The sequence below is a fragment of the Polypterus senegalus genome, chromosome 3 (assembly GCF_016835505.1).
Source record: "Polypterus senegalus isolate Bchr_013 chromosome 3, ASM1683550v1, whole genome shotgun sequence".
Lineage (NCBI taxonomy): Eukaryota > Metazoa > Chordata > Cladistia > Polypteriformes > Polypteridae > Polypterus > Polypterus senegalus.
Window position 1 is genome coordinate 236,121,350 of NC_053156.1, and position 21,689 is coordinate 236,143,038.

At 38.4% G+C, this 21,689-nt stretch overlaps 1 protein-coding gene across 1 annotated transcript in view; it reads left to right on the forward strand.

Annotated features, from left to right (window-relative positions):
- kif26ba (kinesin family member 26Ba) overlaps positions 1-21,689 on the forward strand; it is a 367,132-nt gene that overhangs the window by 319,546 nt on the left and 25,897 nt on the right. Inside the window, exons 8-10 of the mRNA XM_039748799.1 lie at positions 5,438-5,700; positions 12,279-12,462; positions 13,596-13,755. Of these exons, the coding sequence (XP_039604733.1) occupies positions 5,438-5,700; positions 12,279-12,462; positions 13,596-13,755 (607 nt within the window). The remainder of the gene's footprint in view (positions 1-5,437; positions 5,701-12,278; positions 12,463-13,595; positions 13,756-21,689) is intronic.

Below are 21,689 nucleotides of genomic sequence, written 5' to 3' on the forward strand. Positions count from 1 at the left end.
ACATGGACTGTTACCAAGTAGTGTGGTAGACAGTAGGACTTTAGGCAACTTCAAAACTAGACTTGATGTTATGTTGTAGGAATTAGGTGGATAGGATTGGCAAGCTTTGTAGGGATAATGTCCTGTTCTCGTCACCATTTTTCTGCTGTTCTAATGTTCTTGTGATTGATTTCATTTGCTTCTTTTTCTTCAGAGATGGTTATCCTACAGTATCTACTCCTTGTCTCATGCTAGATGGTGTGGGATGGATTGGCTTACTTTTATGATTGTGTTTTTTCCTATATTTCCTGTTGTCACTCCGTGTTTGGTTAAATAACAATTGACCATAAAATAGAAATTAAGAAGTGTGATGCTAGACTAAATAAATGCCTATGGGAAGATTTCAAGTAACACGCACTGCTGTCTGTGCATTAATTGCTAATCTACTAACATTTGAGGCTATGTGTCTCTTTGTATAAGACGCCTGTATGTGATCAGAGATATCATCATTCGTATTACTAGGAGAAGTGATATAAACAGATCTGGCAGTTGCTTTGACACTGATTTCCAAACCCCTTATTCATTTACATTGTTTGCTGACCATTTTTGCAAAGCCTGGCCATTCACCTATTTGTAAATTTCCCTTCTTCTTGTCTGCATTGTTCCGTTGTTTTCTGAAAAGTGAATGAATAAAACATGTTTCCTTGTACTGTGCCACTCAATTAAATGTTTAAGACAAGAATAAATTGGTCTCTGATTTTTCTGTATTATTTCCACATCAGAAATGTAATTTCTTTGGTCTTATATCCAATAAGCAGTATTATTACCTTTTTGGCTAGAAATGGCTATTCAAACCAATAAAAGGTTCAAGGCACATTGCATCAATTAATTGGGACATGGCTGAAATGGCAAAGAACTATACAGCAATCAGTTATAAAAATGGCTACTTACAGAGAGGAAATGAGCAATAGATCAATACCTTGTTATTTGTGCTGTGCCACATTGATAGGACTGCTAATTCATTTTCTTTTTCTTTGCTATGACAGCACGACAGATACAGACATAAGGTTTCTAAAATGCTATAGGCGTTTTCAAATATTTATTTATATAGCTTAAATAAACAGATACTTGTGTGAGTCCAGAGCTGCAGGTTAACTACTGCACCATTATGGAGGGATGGCTTTAAGAATCAATGACAGAATTTTAACAGAATACAGTGGGATAAGCTGCAGTTTTACTTTTATATGTTAGCTTGGCAGGGGGTTGACTTTCTGTTGCTGCAAAGTATTACAGAATCAAAAGACTTTGTTATCGTCTTAATGTTCATTGAGACTGTGATTCACTTAGATTTCTGTTTTCTGTAGCAGCCCATGAGACTGTTGGGACTTCATTTATGAATCAATCAATCATTATGACGATAAACCTGAAAGTAAGACAAAAGCATAGAAATACGCAAACGCCATCAAGTTTGAACATAGAATATCTGTAGTCAAGAAAAACTTTATTTCACCTCCCATAGTCAATAAGCATACTTGTATTTTTCAGATGGTGACTTAAATCTACATAATAAAGATGCCATAGAAGGGAGCTTGACTCTTCTTCAGGCTTCCCTTCTTAATAAAAAAGGTCACTACAAAAAGCAATGAGGGGAAAAAAGAAAATGTCAGCAACATCAGCACTTAACATGTAGCTAATTTAAAGCACATTTTATTTTGTGGTATTAGCAGAGCAGCCTAAGTTTGAAGTTAAACATTAGCTATTACCACCAAATACGTGGTCTGTCCATTATTTGGCTTGATAATCCTTTTTATAATCGTGAGAAGCTTGAGCCTGTCCTAGAAACACCAGAGACTAAATGATAATTTAGAAAAGTCCTTCACTTAGAAGTTAAGCGGGAATTAGGAACTGTTCCACTGAACGGCAAAAATAAGAACTTTTATTTCCCATATGAATCATAAGAAATCCTGAATTTAAATTAAATTAAATACATGTTAGAAATCAGAACTGAAAAATCGTGATTGACTTTTATCAACAAAATAGAGCCCACTCACATAGACACCCACATTTACTCTCACCCAATCAGTTTTTAATTACAAATCAAGCGCAATTGAATACATTTGGACTGTAAGAAATCCAGTATTAATACAGGGAGAGCATAAATATAAGATGTCTCGGCTGTGAATCAGTGTTCTGAGGTGGCAATGTTCTGCCATGCACCTATTTACACAAAAAAATACATGCAGAACAAACACACAAATTAGACATTTTTAGTTAGCCTTATTTATTAGAAATTTATAAAAGCAATGGCACTCTTCTGCAGCAGAATATTTTAAAAAAATCATGAATCTAAATGTTTTATTATTACTAAACGAATTGAAGATTAAAGTACAAAAATCAATTGTTCTATGTACTCAATCAAGTTATTCCAATATGAGGGTCTCAGGGAGCCATGACTTTTCATCTGAGTATCAGGCATTTTCCATGTTCCACAACGATGCTAGCTGGATTGACCGTTTTCTATGAACTAGTCTTGATATCCATCAGTCCATTACCCAGTTTAGTTTATTCAGGCCATGGTCATTGTTCTATGAATCGTTATAGTAAAAGAAATAAACCCAAGATGATGTTCTAGTTCATCACATGCCAGGGGTGCAGACAGCTTTAACATTTTCAAATATTTTAAACAAATCAATCAAAAAATAAAGTAACTTGCATGCTAGCCAACCTTTTCAAAATATTTTCTTCAGTGATGCTTGGATTTAGTCTATTTTAACTGTGCTATCCTTAACAAAGAAAATTCTCTCTACCGCCGTCAATTTCCTCAAATGGAAAATTTTGACATCGTACTACAGTATAGCTTTAGAGCTTTCACCGAATGAGACATTTGAATTTCAGACACAACACAACTACATATATAGAATTAAAAGTGGTGAGTTTCAGTTCATAACTGCATATAAATGTAGTAGTTTTGCTAGGTAAATTATTTTCCTAACTAAATATTTTTTTTTCTTTTAGAGTTTATTTTACATATTTTTTTTTTGTTTTTTTGGTAACACTTCAGTTTAATTACTGCAAAAATGAATATCTTATTCAATTAGTCTTACAGGCATGTAAGAAGACCTTAACAAATGCTTCTTTTGGTCTTCATAACATATATATAACATCAGTAGATAAGTTATTCATCTCTTTGCAGTGTGGCATATTGACATGATGGCAACGTTAGATTCACAGGTCTTATACTAAACATGTAATATCAAGAGAAATGTGTTAAGCTACCTCAGACCACTCCAAAGGGAAGTTTTATTAGTTGGACACATTGCAGAGACCTATCTACTGATGCTTTATAAGTGTTGTGAAGACTAAAAGTAGCCTTTGTTTAGGTCTTGGGGTGCTGCCTTGCAGTTAGGAGACCCGGGTTCGCTTCCTGGGTCCTTCCTGCGTGGAGTTTGCATGTTCTCACTGTGTCTGCATGGGTTTCCTCCCACAGTCCAAAGACATGCAGGTGAGGTGCATTGGCGATTCTAAATTGTCCCTAGTGTGTGTGTGTGCCCTGTGGTCGGCTGGCACCCTACCCCGGGTTTGTTTCCTGCCTTGCGCCCTGTGTTGGCTGGGATTGGCTCCAGCAGACCCCTGTGACCCTGTAGTTAGGATATAGTGGGTTGGATAATGGATGGATGGATGTCTAGGTCTTGTTGCATAATTGTAAAAAAGTAATAGATGCATTTTTGTTGTACCTAAAGTGTCACAGTTTTCTTTTTTTTATGTCTGTCCATGGCAAACATATTTCCGAGACAAAGTGAATGAGACTGGACCAGTTGTGGACAGATTCTTTTCATGTACTGATACTTTTGCCTCCCTTATTACAAAAGGACAGAAAATAAAAAGCACCCCATCAATAAAAGCTGATGTTCTTCAGATTGAGAGCTAAAGTGGGATTGTGTCTGTCTGTACATTCCTATTGATAAGTACCGGTATACACATTTTCATTTCTGCATCCATCTTGGAAACTCATAAACAAGTTTCTTAGACTTGAATTTTACTAAGAAAGAGCCACAGATTGCATTTTCTAGCTATACTTGCCTTGTGATTGGAACAGGACATACTATTTTTATTGTTCTTTGAATTCCTAGATAACATTAATAAAATCAGAAGTCTTTTCAGAATATTATGGACAGAATACAAAGCAAAACTCAATACAGTAGTAAATACTGATGTAGTCAAGATAAAGGTGTAAATCATCAAAGTCACATAAATAAAAAAGATTAAATGTAAATATTTCAGTTGACTAATGGTCTGAAGATGCTGAGCAGCTAAGTGTCTCAATCAAAGAGCCAAGACATTGTGAACCTCATTCTACACCATTTAGCAATATGGTGGTTTACATATTGCAAACTGCTCTCAAATAGTATCAGGCAGCATGAGTTGGTTTGTGTCAATCTTGATTTGCTATAAAGACTTGTATGTCTTCTGAATAGACATTTACTATTGAGAAATCACAATAAGCCAAAGGAATTCTGCTGCAGATACTTAGAATGAGATATTTCCATCCATCCATCCATTATCCAGCCCACTATATCCTAACTACAGGGTCACAATCCCAGCCAACACAGGGCACAAGGCAGGAAACAAACCCTGGTTAGGGCGCCAACCCACTGCAGTGAGATGTTTCAATAAAGCTAAAATATCATCTAGCCTACTGGACATGTTCAGCATTGGTAATCTGTACACAACCTACAAAAACCACAACTAAACGAAATAATTCTTTTCAGCGTAGCCGTGATTTCCACCTACTGAAGTAAGTGCACTGAGATGGAGAGGGAATATATTGAAAAGTAATTAATATAATTATTTTTTTTAATGAAGTGCAGAAATTTTTGTTAGGACCTTCCTATATAGCCTTTAATATCTGGTGTTCTTCTCCCATTTTACCTCATCTTGTCCTACTCCCAATTAAGCTCTTAACTTCATTTCACTGCTCTCATGTCCTTAGGTGCCCTGGGGAAAATTTAGCTAAATAGAAAACCGTGCACTGAGAAATGTGGGAAGAAAAGTACAAATTAGATTGTCTAAATGCATGTACATATTTTATGGTGTTAAGGCACAACGCCAGGAAGTAGAGACACCATTTAACTGCAGTCAGAAAGGTGTTTTGACCATATCATTAAATAGAAGATGAACTAAAATACACAGTCAGAGGCCCTGATTTCTGTGATTTTCACATTCAATACTTAAATCAGTGTATTTGTTTAATGAGCTTTGAACGAATGTATTGATTGTCCCCAGACTGCATGTTGTATCTTAAAATTTCAATGAATATATAAAGTGTTTGCTTTTGTTTTATATAATTTCCTATGAATAAGCCTCACGATTAATCTGATTTCAGAAGTGACACTCAATGTCACTGGACATATACTGGAAATATTTATGTATAAAGTATATCTATTTCTGTACTTGACAGGAAAATCATACACCATGATTGGAAAAGATGATTCCATGCAAAACCTTGGAATAATTCCTTGTGCAATATCTTGGCTCTTCAAGCTGATTAATGAAAGGAAAGAGAAGACTGGGGCTCGCTTTTCAGTCCGCGTATCTGCTGTGGAGGTTTGGGGCAAAGATGAAAACCTTAAAGACCTCTTATCAGAAGTGGCCACAGGCAGTCTTCAGGATGGTCAGTCTCCAGGAGTCTACCTTTGTGAGGACCCCATATGCGGCATGCAGGTAAGATGCAACTAACGCCAAGGAGTAACCACATTGTGAAGCAATATATACCAATTTGCCCGTTTTAATCATATTGATTGTCTGAATGTTGGGACGGAATGGAATTCCATCAGTTATCTCACAAATGCTTAACAAGACATCTTAGAATTTGTGGTCTTCCTATTTTGCCTTTCTTTATGACAATGGTGTCCAGTGAAGCTCCCAAGTCATGCATTTTAAGAATCAGCATGCCAAAACCTACCTAATTTAAGGTCTGAACCCAGTGACTTATTGTGACGATGTGGGTTCTGGCTCCACACTCCCATCTGATTTTTGGAAGCACTTGAACCCAACACCGTCGATAACGTAACCGAGTGAGCTAGTCAATGGAGGCAATAATGGAGCAAGGGGTAGTGCAAAAAGTGAATAGTACTTTTATTTAAAAGAAACAATCAAAAACAAAATAGCGTTCCATATAGTGCAGTTCTTTCTTCAATAAATAATCCAATAAAAGGTGGAGGTTAAAACCAATAGAAAAACACAATCCTTAAAAACCAGAGGTTAAAATCTTCTTTAGGAAGCAGTTCTTAAAACAACAAGTCCAGTGCTTTTCTGGTAGCGTCTCACCTGCTTATCCTGTTAGGGCTTAGCAGTAGGCAAGACGTTCTCTGCAGCTGCCCTCTTCTACACACACACACACACGAGACTGGAGACCTCCCGATCCCTGGCTTTGGTCTGGCACTCATCCCAGTCCCCGAGACTTAGTTTCCACCAATGGCCAGGACGCACACATTGGGGACTCCACCACCAAGCCTCCTGATTACCGCTGCCTTTCCGCGGCCTTCTGCGGCTCGTCGCTTTCCTCTGGTCACTCCTGCTACATGGTCACTCAGCGGGAGCAACATCAACTCAAACGCCTGGGTGTCGGCCTAACACCCAGCTTCCTCGCAGCTACCCACGAGCGCTCGATCGCGCGCTCACCACACGCACGCCTGTCTCTCCTGCACCACCCGCTTCCTCACTCGCTCCCTACAACCTCCGTCTTCTTTTCCTTGCTTTCCTTTTCCTGATCTTTTCCTCTCTCAGCCGCCTCGCACTTTTTAAAAATGACACGCCCACAGCAGCTGCAGCATTAGCCATGGGACAATCACGAATGTGGGCAGTTCCTCACCTGTGCACTAGGTGAGAAACACCCACAACCTATGGATCGTCCCATGGCCCGCTATGGCCCAACGACTCCTCGCTAAGCCGCAGCGAGAGCGGTGATTATTTATTTAAAATGAATGGCCTTTGCTCAGTGAGCTGTGGACCCGCTATACCACATATCACCCCCCATAAATCTCCAGTTGCATGGGAAAGCTCCACACCACTGCCAACCCAATGCAACTGGAGCTCAGGTCCATAGCTCGGCCACTCTACACTGCACTAAAACAATAAAAGCACTAAAACAATTCCCACCTAAAACCAACCCAAGCCCCCTTCATTAAAACAGGACATTAAAAGAATAAGAACTTTAAAAGACAATTAAAAACCAGCAATAAATAAATGTACTTAAAAAAGCTCAGTCTCTTAAAAATGTCCTCCTACGGCTTGGGTACGTGGGTCCTCCAAAAGTCAGTTACCAATCCCGCTTGCTGCTCTGTCTCCTCTTCTGGCCTCCACTGCTAGCTCATCCCACCACTGCCACCAAATGTGACGATGTGGGTTCAAGTGCTTCCAAACATCAAAGGGAGTGTGGAGCCAGAACCCACATCGTCACACTTATCAGATGTGAAATTACTGTTTTTTAAAATAGACATTTATACTTTTGTTTTATTCAAAGTGCAGTTTTACTGACTGTAAGCATATTTCTTCAGTTCAGTGCATACTTTGAATTGGGATGGTGGATTGTTGGGTACTGCTTTTATTCAATGTCCCCCAATAGAAATTAATAATGGATTACACTATTAATTTTATGTTACTAGATTTAATTTGGGAAGAAATCATTTTATTGTAATTTTTCAGTATGGAGCACAAAATATGTCTAACTTTATACAGCTTACAGAAGTTGTTTTACTGGAAAATGCACACCAAATATAAATACAGTTAAATGTGCATAATAATAAAAGCAATAAATGAATCAGTTCTGCTAACAAAATGAACGATAACAACAAAAAGTGTAATATCAATTATGTATACTGAGCAGTAAAAAAATTTAAAAACAAAAAAGTAAGGAATGCAGCCATGTCAGGATACCAGGAGGAGCATGGAAACATACCTAACAATGTCTAATGACAAGTATATAAAGGTTTTAAACAAATCAGACATAGTATAAGAAAACAGAGTAGAGTAAATAACTCCAGTGAAAGGTGAAGTAAGAGGATGAAGTGTAATTCAAAACCCAGAGAAAAAATATTAAATTTGTATAACACAAAGAGCAGAGCCTCCTTAATACACCAAGGAAGAGAGTCCTGGACAACAAGGCCAGAAAGCAGAATGAGTGCTTGCCAAGAGGAGTTATAAGTGCAATAGCTTCTATATTTGTTTTTATAAGTAGGGCACGGGTAAATTGCAGGGTTTGAAACAAAAAACCCTTTTAACTTGTAGGTCATTGCTTTAGCTTTTAGGATGGACTGAATTCTAAGTACAAATAGGAGAAAGAAAAGCATAAACCCTGCTGCCCTACCAGGCCTCATTAATCAGAGAAGGCTCTGGGCACTGTCCTGCCGGAAGGCTTCTTTGCTCTCCCAATAATACTCCCATCTTCCCTCTGTTTCCTCCGTTAGTTTTTTTAGACATACTCCCCCTCTGCCAATGGCCATTTAGCAAACTCACATTTTAAATTTTAACTGAGTAGGGGGGTGCAGCCTTTTAAAGTCCACAGGGGTTAATTTTCAAATGTCCTACACTTATAACAACCGTGACTGCATAAGTATACAATAAAAGGGGTACCTTGCTATCTACTGCTAGACCCCCCACATTGCTATTCTCTTTTCTTTACCATTAAACCAACAAAGCCCTGTGACTACAGATTCTTCTGATCAGTCCCTTCATACCTGTTTGTGAGCATCTGACATCCAGTCTCATCTTGGTGTTGTGGGAAGTGCCTTGTAACTTCTCACAGGCAGCCTATTAACTATTCCCTTATAGTTTTTAGCTCTGTAGCTGACCCTGGAGACTCATCACTTTCACATTCAGACCTAAAACTTTCTGTTGCTACGCTGCTATGACTTACTCCATGCGACATCACTGGCTGCCTGCGACATCACTGCTCTTTAGTCCACCAGACAAGGGGCTTCCCCAAGGTTCACTTAGACTGTCACTTTCATTATACCCTCAAGGCTTTAAGGCTATGCCCTTGTCATCAGATGGTCTGGTTGTCCAAATTCATCATGCAGCCAACCAAGTTGAATATTTTTGCTATGCTGAGTTTTTGCCGCACTTCTTTGCAAGTAATGATCATTGTAAGTATTTAAAGCCTCTTAATTAAAATATTTAAAATTTATGTAAATTAAACAATAAAATGTTAGTGGGAATGCATTCTCCTCTAGAATTTGTGGACTTGTGCAAAAAAATGCCTTTGATATAATGTGCAATAAAATATATTATAATTGAGAAAAGCTATTGCCTGTAGCCATCATTAACTTAAAACATTAAAAGAAGGATATTTATCTCAAATATTACTTCTTTTTGAGGAAATGAAATATAAAATGCTCTCTGGCTACTTTAAAATTTCCAGTATAGATATTATATAGTCTTTATTCATTTATTTCATATCACATTTAATAATGAAGAGAGCATTGTAAAATAAAAATTGAAATGAGCAATTAAATGGCCTGTATGCTATTCTGCCTTTCAGAGCAAAGAACCAGTCTATTAAAAAACAAAAACAAAATTACAAAAGTATACAATAACTGTATGCTTGCTGCCTTTCCCTATCCTCATGCCCTTAAGTCCTCCCATTGCTCTAAAACCATCATCCAGTTTTCCTAATTCTGCTTTCTTTTTCACTTCTAAAGTTATTAATATCGAAAAACTGTTCAAGATACCTAAAACATCATCTGACCCTCCTCTCTGTCATTCTTCTCTTTCCTCCTTCTCTCCTGTAAATAACGCTGACATTTCTGACCCACCGTGTAACCACAGACCCACCACCTGTCCACTGGATGCTTATTCTCTCACTTCTTATTCTGTCCATTTATTCTTCCTTGATCCCCTACATCTCTTCTCTTTTTATTCCCTCACATTGACCTCTGGTATCTTTCCTACTGATTTCAAGAAGTTCTCATGTGATTCCTACTCTCAAGAAACCCTCTCTTGACACATCTGCCATTGAGAATTACCAGCCTGTCTCTCTTCTGCCATTCCTGTCCAAGACTCCAGAATGTACGTATAGTCCACAAATAACTCTCCACTTGCAGTACCTCTCTGATAACAATCTACTAGATCATCTTCAATGTGAATTCCGCAAGAGTTAGTCTACAGAGACACCACTACTTTCAGTCACAGAAGGTCTTAGATTTGCTTGAGGTGCTTCTCTCTCCTCTGTCCTTATTCTTCTTGACCTTTCACCTGTTTTTGATACTGTTAACCACTTCTTGTTTATCTCTTCCCTCAATAAACTCAAAATCCATGGTTCTGCTCTGGACTACTTTTCTGACCAATCCTTTTGTATCTCTTGGTATAACTCTTCTTCACAGAAAGTCTCCACAGATGTGCCTCAAGTATCAGTGTTGGATCCACTTCCCTTTTCTCTCTGCATTTGTTTCTTAGGCAATATTGTTTTGTTTCTTCGCTTTGCCTTGCACCTTTATGTTGATGATGCACAGATTTTCCTACTAATTCCCACTTACCACCCACAGATTTCAGCCCATATCTCCAGCTGTCTCTCTGCTATGTCATCATCGATGAATGTTCATCACCTTAAACCAAAGTCAAATATCCTGTACTTGCTTTCTGATTCCAATTTCCCAGATTTGTCTCTAAGCGTTTCTCATGAATGCCACCCTTTCCCTATTAGTCATGGCCAGGAGTCTCATTTCTTCAATGACCCAATCATGTGTTTTTTCATAATATTCAGAAGATTTGATGCTTTTTCACTAATTATGCTACGCATCTCCTTATTCAGGTACTGGTTCTCACTTGGCTAGACTTTTGCAACTCTCTCCTAGCAGGACTTCTGTCAATTGCTATCTGACCTCTAGCTTTCCTCCAGAATGCAGCAACTCGACTGGTGTTCTCTGTTCCTTGTTTCACTCCTACTAACCCTCTGCTTTGATCTCTTCACTGCCATCCTGTTGCTGCAAGGATCTAATTCAAAACCCTTGTCTTGACCTACAGGTCTTTGAATGGTTCTGCTTGTCAGTATCACCACGTCTTTTGTCCAAGTCCACGTCCAAGTATCCCTTCAAGAAATCTCCATTCTGCCTCTCCCTTTCCTCTGACCATCCCTCCTCTTGCCAGACAAGTCAAAACTGACAATGTTTCTCTGTTTTTGCTTTGAAGCTGTGGAATGATCTCCCTTTGACCATTTGTACTGCACACAATGTACTGAAGTTTAGGCGTCTTTTGAAAGTGTACTGTTTCATGAAATATTTTGGATCTGTTAAGCTCTGTTCTACAGGATAGCTGCTGTAAGACTGACAAAAATTTTAGAATATGATTTTTGCCTTAGTCTAGTGGCAGGTAATAGTACTAGTAGTAGTACATCCTGTTGCTCAGTTTTTATGTTGTTCTCTGTTGCCTTTGATGCTTGCACCTTCTTAACTTTCTTGTATCTATTATAAGTTGCCTTGAATAAATTGTCTGATAAATAAATAACAATAATAATAATAATAATAATAATAATAATGGGTTGCAACATAAACAACAATCAATTTTCTGGTTAGTCTAATCCCAAACATCTAAAAACTCTTTAGCATTACTTTCTGTTCATCCTTGGCATCGCAATGCCACCAGTTTTTCGTTCTCTTTTGGAGTTGCATTATTTGCTCATCCAACTTTGTGTTCCATGTCTTGCACATGTGCAGTACGAAAGCAAAAATCACTTTTTCGCCAGACAATACATATGTATGATAGACAGTGACATGCTCCCAGTGTAAGCAAAATAGACCCCCCTCCAGAATATAAAGACTGATCTCCAGGAACACTGCTTGACATTCAGAACTCAAAGCAGATCAAAAATTGATAAAGAGTAAAATAAATTGGTGGCAGGTTTATTTAAATTAAAAGTATCAGTAAGACTGTAAATCTTTACAGCATATGCAACATAAAACAGAATCATGTGATGTTTACTATATTTTTTTTTAGTTGAATATACTGTAAAGTACTCTTCCTTGTCTAATTTTGACTTTTGCAATAGTTGTTTATTAATTAATAAACAGTGATCGTCTAATAAACTAGAGAGTTCAATTTTGGCATTCGGTTATTTTACACACAAAAAAGTAATCCTGAAATATGACAATATCCATTTTATTGCAGTCATTACCCAGTTAGCAAATTTCAAAACTAAGAAAATGTAATGCTATAATAATAATCAAAAGCATGTGGTGCAATTGCTGAGTTGGATCCGAGAGATTTACAATAGTAGCCATGACACTAATACACTGTTCTTTTTTCAGCTGCAGAATCAAAGTGAGCTCAGAGCTCCAACAGCAGAGAAGGCCGCCTTCTTTTTAGATGCTGCTATCGCTTCCCGCCACAGCAGCAAGCCTGAATGTGATGAAGAAGACCACCGCAACTCACACATGCTTTTCACCTTGCACATTTACCAGTATCGCATGGAAAAGAGTGGAAAAGGAGGCAGTAAGTTATTCTGAGTCAAATGTTCTTTCTGTTTTTATTTCCTATGGGCAGCTCTAGGCGTGTTCTTAGCCGTTAGATATAAAATGATATCAATGGTGTCTTGCAAATGAAAGGACTGGAATTTGCTGTTAAATTTATCATTTCAATAAAACAAAAAAGTCAAATATTATTGTTCTCAAAATTGAATGTGTTTGGCCAGCCTACTGGAAGCACATGGCAATAAAGTCTTCTAGGAGCAAGTTCAGTTTGGTTGAGTTTAGGTACTCATTTACATTACATTTGCATATACTGTATTTCTTAGCCGACATTATTATACCAAGCAACTTATTAAAAAAAAAAGGAAACTTCAGTCAGCAGGAATGTTTGGCAACAAGTATTACAGGAGAACAGTACAAAACTGATCAGCACAAGTGAAGGTCTTTGAAAACACAGAAGCAAATAATGATTTCTAGGTTCCAAAAACTTAACAACTAAGACAGAAGCTAACAAAAGACGAGAATCTTCACACACATCTTCTACACATTGAGGGAGTCAGCAAGTGGGCAGCTCATTTCACCGGCCAGGAGCTTACCTATGAAAAGTAATTTTTCTACATATAATCTTTACTTCACCGAGCACTTGCACAATTTTCCACCTATGATACATTCATAGAAATAATTAAATATTGAGCAATTTAGGCTTGTAAACACAAAAACTAAAATGAATCCACAGTAATCTGCTTACTTAAAAAACAAGATATAGCCACAGAGGAGAAACTCCAGTCTATCACTTATTTTTTAATCTTTCTTACACAAAGTTGAATTTACAGGATCTAACCTTACAAATATTGATAGACTAGCATATTTGAATGCAATTAAGAAAAGACATATTGGAATCTTGCTAATACATGTGCAGTAAAATAAACCAACTAATTTTCAATTTGCTGTGGCCAAGATGAGGTCAGTGATGTTGAAAATTACCTTTGTTCATATATGAACTCAAGTGGAATTACTAAATACATGTTACTTTAAAGTGTGTACGTAGCACAATACATTTTTAACAAAAAGGTGTGAAACAATTTCTTGTTGTAACTGAACTGTGACTCATTGTGAGGTAACATAAATCATGAATCAACCCTGTATCTCTCTCTGCAGTGTCCGGAGGCCGAAGCCGTTTGCACCTTATTGATCTCGGCAGCTGCGTGAAAGTGCCTGGTAAAACTCGGGATGTGAGCACCGGACTCTGCCTCTCACTCTCAGCCTTGGGGAATGTCATTCTTGCTCTCGTCAATGGCAGCAAACACATACCATATAAGTAAGTTTGTGCATTTCCACGATAAAAATCTGCTGAATAACCACCAAGATAATTATGTGTAATTTTGTGCCATTGTCTTTCTGGACAAAAGTAATAGAGAATAATTTAATTTTTTTCTCTTATTTTTCTTCACTGTACTGTATATTGTAAGGTATGGCAATCTATAGACAGGCCAGTACTGAATATGAAATAAACCACAAATAATCAAAAGGTATATTTGTCAGCTCTAAATGGAACATTTTTACTCATGATGTACAATTCAGGTGTTACAATGTTGATGATGTGTAAGACCCAGTTATATACTTGAAATGGAAGAGTGCCAAGGCCTTAAAGAAAAAATTGAACATTTCTTTTCACTGCTTTGCTGATGATACACAGGTTTATATTCCTGTCTGCAACTCTGCAATGAGTCAACTGCACAACTGTTTTTCTAAATTAAGATCCTGAATGGCTAATAATTTTCTTGATCTGAATCAAAATAAAATGGAGGTGCTTATAGTCGGTCCATCAGCTAAAGCCCTCAAAGTCCGCAAACACTCAAGTCCACAATCTAGGTGGTATCTTTGACAGTAACCTCTCTTTTGAGAAACAAGTAAATTCTGTAGTCAAGAGTTGCTTTTTCCAGCTTCGTCTATTAGGTAAGATCAAGCCTTTTTTGTCTTCTAGGGATCTTGAGAAAGCTATTCATGTTTTTAATTTTTCTCGCCTTGATTACTGAAACTCGCTGTATTCTGGGATTAGCAAATCCCTGATACGCAGGTTACAGTTGATCCAGAATGCTGCTGCTCGCTTTCTGGTTGGAGCAAGAAAGTCTGATTCTGTTTCTCCAATATTAGCTTCTTTACACCGGCTGCCTGTCAGTTTTCAAATTGATTTTATAATCTTGTTGCTAGTTTTTAAATCTTTACATGGCCTTGCTCCTGCCTATTTATCCGAATTGTGTGTTTTACACCAGCCATCCAGAGTGCTTAGATCTTCTGGTCAGTTGTCTCTTGTTGTCCCTCGTACCAAGTGTAAAACCAAGGGGGACAGGGCTTTTACAGCTGCTGCTCCTCACTTGTGGAACTCTTTACCTCGTCACATAAAGGAGTCGTCTACAATTGAACTGTTCAAACCAAGATTAAAGACTCATTTCTATTCACTTGCATTCCGTGACTGTCAGTAATACTCTGATGGTTTCCTCATTGTGATTGTGTAACATTACTTCTATTTATTATTTATTTTATTAATGTTCATTTATTTTATTTCTATTTATGTTATTCATGTTAATTGTATGTTTTTCTTTTATTCTATTATTGTAAAGCACTTTGGCCACAGCATTCCTATGTTGTTTTAAATGTGCTATATAAATAAATTGACACTGACATTGACATTGAAACAACTAACCTTGCTCAAAGACTGGTAAAAGATTGAACAAATTACAAATTTTAATGTAGCTTAAGTTTTTTAGACATTGTACATTGGGTGTTTTAGCTTAACAGTGGCTCTGCTAGAGTTGCATTCAGGGAAATTGGAAAGATACCCTTCATAGGAGAAACTGTTTAGGTGATGGGGTTAGCAGGGAAAACGCGCATTATATTGTCATCTTTTGTAGTGCACAACTAAATAAGTGGAACTGTTATGTGTGGAAACGTCATCAAGTTTGCTGTCACTAATGCACTCAACATCAGGGCATCTGTAGTTCACTACCATGTCATGTTCAAAGATACCTACATCATGAATCTTTTCCCTCTTAATTGCACATCAGTAATTTCACTCATACGGGCTTATTTCAATATTGTTGCCTGTAGACAAGATAGTACCAACTGAGCAGTCAGTGTCTCAGGAAATGAAAATGTACGGAACATAATATAATATCCTTCACAAACTTACAGCACTCCTAGTAAAAGCATGAATTAATATCAACTGGCTAAGCCCAGTTGCCTGGGGGACATTCAAGATGTTGTGTGAACCTTGCCCCGGACACAGACAGGCAGACACGTTAATGTCACCCACAAACACACGTTTATTCTTCATCTCTTATTTACAGTTCCGCTCACTAATCCCCAATACCCCTCAGTCCAGGCCACTCCAATGCCTTCTCTTTCTTCTTCTCTTTTCCTCTCTATCTCTCTCTCTCTCTCTCTCTCTCTCTTTTTTCTTCTTACCGCCTCCTCCCTTCTCCAGACGTTGCCACTCTTCCACCCTACTCTTGTCAATGACTGGAGGGAGGCGGCCCCTTAAATAGGAACCCGGATGGGCTCCAGCTGCTTCCCGGCAATCAGTCGTAGCCACACCCCAGTGTGGCGGAAGTGCCGGCTGCGCACCCGGAAGCCGTCCGGGTGTCCCCTGTCGTCTTCCCCCCAGCACTTCCTGGTGTGGCGGAAGTGCTGGGCTCCAGGGATATTCAGGCACCGGGGCGCCGCCTGGCGGTGGCCACGGGTTCCTACAGGGCTGGGCTTCCAAGCCCTTTACCCGAGGTCCCCTACATAACCAGGACGGACACACCCTCGCGGTCTGGAGCCCGGCCGGGGACCACAGTTGCTACATCCAATCTTAAAGCAAATTAATTCATTTATTAAACTGTTATGAATTTTTGAAAGGTGCACACTGCTGCTGAGTCGTCTATAGTGTATGCATATTTACTTCTCTGTGGTGTTCACGTTGCTCCTTTTCTTCTTCTGCCATTCATTACACTGATTTGATGACAAAATGCTGCTTGCAATATATTGCCTGAAATCCCCGTGAAAACTCTGAAACAGACTTGTATTTAGTCATGAGCTGCGATTCATTTCAGGTGACTGTGGTGTGGTGAAAGTTTAGCAGCTGCTGTTGATGAATATAACATGTCTTCCATCTAAAATTTGTTGTGAGTTGTTTCAGGACATAAAAGTGACACTGCCCTTAGGCAGTAGCATCCTATGCCAAACACCCCTTTCAAATGGTTTCCCACAACTCTCACCCCTTTTCAGTACATTCAAAAGGCTAGAATTTTGATACAGGATTGTGGGAGTTAAACCAATTTTTTGATACCAGTAACGCAACACTGCACGATAACATGCCGTGAATACACTTGACTTGAGCATTCCTAGTTTTCCTACTCTTTCTCTGTACGTTTAGAATTTGTTTGCTCAGAGGTTGATGAGCTTGCTGCTTCCTCAGCTGCTCTTCTTTTCCCTACACTAGCAGCCCGTTTCTTCTCTTTCTTTCGTCGCCATCTTTTCGCATTAAAACTGATTAAGTCAGAGTTTGTGTTGCAATTACTTAGTACGTTTTCTTTAGTTTTTCACTTAAGCTGGCACTTAAGTCTTCAATCTGCCTCAGGAATGATTTAAGATATGAAGAGGTAGAGGAAGTGACGGCAAAGATGGTAGGGATTAGAATGACGCCTGAACGCATGCGCCGCACAGCCACCCTGCTGGCTACAATACAATAAAATAAAAATAAAAAGATGAATAACCTTGGAGGTCAATCATCACCCCGAAAGCAGATAGTAGTCGTCACGTAGTATATGTGTACCAGATTTCAGGTCAGTAGGTCAAACGGTTTGCGAGCTACAGGTGATTTAAAATCCTGACAGACAAACGAACAGCTATGGTAGCGTATTATATAAGAAGATTCCTATGTGGTTTAACTTAATAAAGAGGAAAAATCCTTCTCTGATTTCATTAATGTCACTTTTATGGAATTAGCTGAGAAATAAAACTACATGATTTGTTTTGAGAGCGTGACTATATGACCAATGAGCTGTCAGTTCCAATAGTATTATCTTGTAGTGCTGTGGATTGGAATCAGCGAGTTGAAATGATAGTAAGATGAAGCACAGCATCATACATAGCACTGATAAAGGAACACAGGCTTCACGTTCATCCATGGATTGTTATAAACATAGTTATGTTGTCCATCCAACCGAACATGCATTTTCTAATTGGCTTATCCAGTTCAGCGTGCCAATCCTGGCTTCATTGGGTGCAAGGTTGGAACCATCCTTCCACACCTCCATTGACCATGGTGCCAAAATGAAGTACTGATTTAGGTAAAGGATGGACATTCCTGCTGCTCAGCTCATAATGCTTTGAAGCACAAGGCCTACATCTCTAATGATACGAAAAGTAAAGTGTTGACAGAAGTAATAAGTTGAAGAGACGCACGCTTAGTAGGGCTGCAGAATTAGCATACTGTATTGCTTAAAATGAATCTGCAAGCATTATATTTGTGTCATGTATTGATTTTTGAAACTAAAGTAATATTCAGTAGTGTAACAACTAAAATAAGTCAAACTGAAAGCACACATTTAAATGGTACAGGACTGAGTGGGATGAAGTCTCCAGTTATGAATTTTTCTTTCAGTTGCAGTTACAGTCAGTCCAATTCAGTGGCTAATTCCGTCTTAATATGCAGGCAGCCATAACAGAAAAATCAGATCACAGATGTGACACAGGCTGTTTTACAGGAATTCTGAAATTTTCATCTTAATTTGATTACGTTTGATTTCACAAAGGTAGCCTCAAATTTGTCACAGATCTAGAAAGAGAAGGAGATATTTGGAAAATTAAAACATCAAATCTCTTTGTGTGTTGAGGGGGATGCCTGCTTTCTGTCACATATGAAATTCAAGACCTGTTTAATTTGTAAGACAAAGTAAACAACCTCCTACTTATTATAACACGTTAGAAAATGTGATGTAAGTAAAAGCCATCAGCCTTTGTGTGGGAATAACTTGCGAATTAAACATTTGTACGCCTTTTTTGTGAGTAATTCAATTAAAATTTTTTATGCATTCCTTTTTTTTTGTAAAATATTAAATGAAATCATGATATAATTGAATTATTTACTGCCCCTTTTATTTAAATATATCTACATATTGTTGCAGCCCCACTATAATCACTTACAACACAAATAAACGTGAAAACACTCAGGGCTAGAAAACATCAACCCTGCCTGAAAGGTGAAACGACTATTCTTGAATGCTCAGGTCGATGCTTCTGTGTTTTTTGGAACAGAAGGAAACAGACAGTAAACTTTGCCAACTTTATTTTGTACACCTGTATGAAGGTTCTTCAAATAAGAATACAAACTTTTTAATGCATAGAAAGAACATAAAATATTATTTAGGCCGTATAATTAATTCTGCATTAACAGTATGACAAGGCACTTTCTGCAGGTACAGAATGAATATAATAGCATACAAGACATCTCTTTACCTTCATCCAGATTTACTTTTGTAGATCAAATGACTGGATTCATTTTTTTGCCTGTTTTACATGCAGTAACTTACTTCCAGTATGTGTTTCCCTCTCTTTTACCTTCTGACATGTTTGCCATTTACTTACAATGCACAAGGCAGAATGGATTTCCTGTTGTGAACAGTAATATTTACCTTTGACTAACTGTCTTGATTGTATAATATTTCAACCTATTGTTACATTTCTGCTTTTTATTGCTTGTAAAATTGGGTTCAACCTACTGCTGTGGTCAAGCATTTTTGCATCCTTCTGTTTGTTTATCACCTAATCACAGCATTGATTTTGCCCATGGCCACAATTAGTTGATATGATGTTTTGTCATTAAAGAAATTAATACATCTCTACATTAGATTGTTGATCAATACTGCTCTTTTTAAGTGTGTTATTGAATAGCTGTGGAAAAGTTCACGAATGCTGTATGTTTAACACACCTGGCCACATGTATTAAAAATAGCAGATTTTATGTGTGTGCTTTTTGATTTACTATATATACATCTATAATTCTCCTCTGGGTGCAAAATACATCTGAAATTAAAATGACATATGACAACAAAATAAAGTATATTAATTTCTCCCTTAAAATGACTGTTTGTGGTTGGATAGGATCTTTAATGAAAGATTTAGTGGCTAAAGAAACATATCAGCAATTAATTTTTTGAATCCTGTTAAATCTTATACTGTGTGACGTGCAGTCATAGCCATTACCTGGCTGGGACACCAACTGCATGGAAGGACAGAGGGAAAGAGCAGCGGCTGGACAATAGCTTCCCTGGGACGCTAGAGGTCAGCTCTCCTGGGTGACTGTGGCACCATGGATTTCCACAGGGTATGCTGGGAGTTGCAGTTTGACACAGTGCTGTTGGGTTCCATGGGGTTCGCCAGGGGGGAGCTGTAGAGCCCTACATTGGGCTTTTGTCACACCTGGGAGTGATTCCAGGTCCAATTAATAAGCCACCTGGAACACTCCCAGGGCCATCACAAAAGGAGCCGCCTCACTCCATTCAGGTAGCCAGAGTCGGGAGGAGGTGGACGAAGCTTGTGGAGTGGAGTGGAAGGACAAAGAGAGGAAGAGAAAGAAGGGAGAACAGTGAGTTGTGCTTTGTGTACTGTGCTGTGGGGAGCAGAGAAAGGCGCTTCCCAGCTGTAAATAAAACGTGTGTGCTGGACTGGAACGTGTGTCTGCCTGTCTGTGTCTGGTTAGGGCAGCTGTACTGTACATGTCCTGGTGGTCCACAACTGGTAATGAAGAAATTGTTATGTTTATTATCTTAAGATTTGCATTGGTTTTGTAAAGGTGAGGTGGAATTTAACCTGGATAGGGAGAAAGATTTCATTTTTCACTGAAAGGGTCTCTGGTCAGAGCAGGCTCAGTAACTCTAATTCATTCTTCATTGGCATTCAGTAACTCAGTCGTGGGCTTCTCATGTTCAAAATCACAAAGTATTTGAATGACCTAATCATAGTTTGAAGTGTAATAAGATGGGAGTGTATTTTTCCGTTATATGTTACATTTTTGGGCTTGTAGCAAAGCTTTTGTTGTTATTATACTGATCTGCTATAAGCAAGCAGCAATATCTATTTACAGTCATATGGAAAAGTTTGGGAACCCCTCTTAACTCTTTGGATTTTTGTTCATCATTGACTGAACTTTCAAAGTAGCAACTTCCTTTTAATATTTGACATGCCTTATGGAAGCAGTAGTATTTCAGCAGTGACATTAAGTTTATTGGATTACCACAAAATATGCAATATGCATCATAACAAAGTTAGATAGGTGCATAAATCTGGGCACCCCAACAGAGATATTACATCAGTACTTAGCTGAGCCTCCTTTCACAAATATAACAGCCGCTAGACGCCTCCTATAGCCTTTGATGTGTGTCTAAATTCTGGAAGAAGGTATTTTTGACCATTCTTCCATACAAAATCTCTCCAGTTCAGTTAAATTTGATGGCTGCCGAGCATGGACAGCCTGCTTCAAATCATCCCATAGATTTTCGATGATATTCAAGTCAGGGGACTTGTACTTCTCACTCTGCACGAATGCCTTTGTACATTTCAAACTGTGTTTTGGCTCATTGTCTTGTTGAAATATCCAACCTCTGCGTAACTTCAACTTTGTGACTGATGCTTGAACATTATCCTGAAGAATTTGTTGGTATTGGGTTGAATTCATCCGACCCTCGACTTTAACAAGAGCTCCAGTCCCTGAACTAGCCACACAGCCCCACAACATGATGGAACCTCCACCAAATCTGACAGTAGGTAGCAGATGTTTTTCTTGGAATGTGGTGTTCTTCTTCTGCCATGCAAAGTGCTTTTTGTTATGACCAAATAACTCAATTTTTGCACTTTGTTCCAAAATGAATCTGGCTTGTCTAAATGAGCATACAAGCGACTCTGTTTGTGGTGTGAGTGGAGAAAGGGCTTCTTTCTCATCACCCTGCCATACAGATGTTCTTTGTGCCTATTGCGCTGAATGGTAGAACGATGTACAGATACACCATCTGCAGCAAGATGTTCTTGCAAGTCTTTGGAGGTGATCTGTGGATTGTCTGTAACCATTCTCACAATCCTGCGCATATGCCGCTCCTGTAGTTTTCTTGGCCTTCCAGACCTGGGTTTAACAGCAACCATGATACTGAACAATCTTAGTTTTCAGATCTTTTGAGAGTTGCTTTGAGGATCCCATGCTGTCACTCTTCAGAG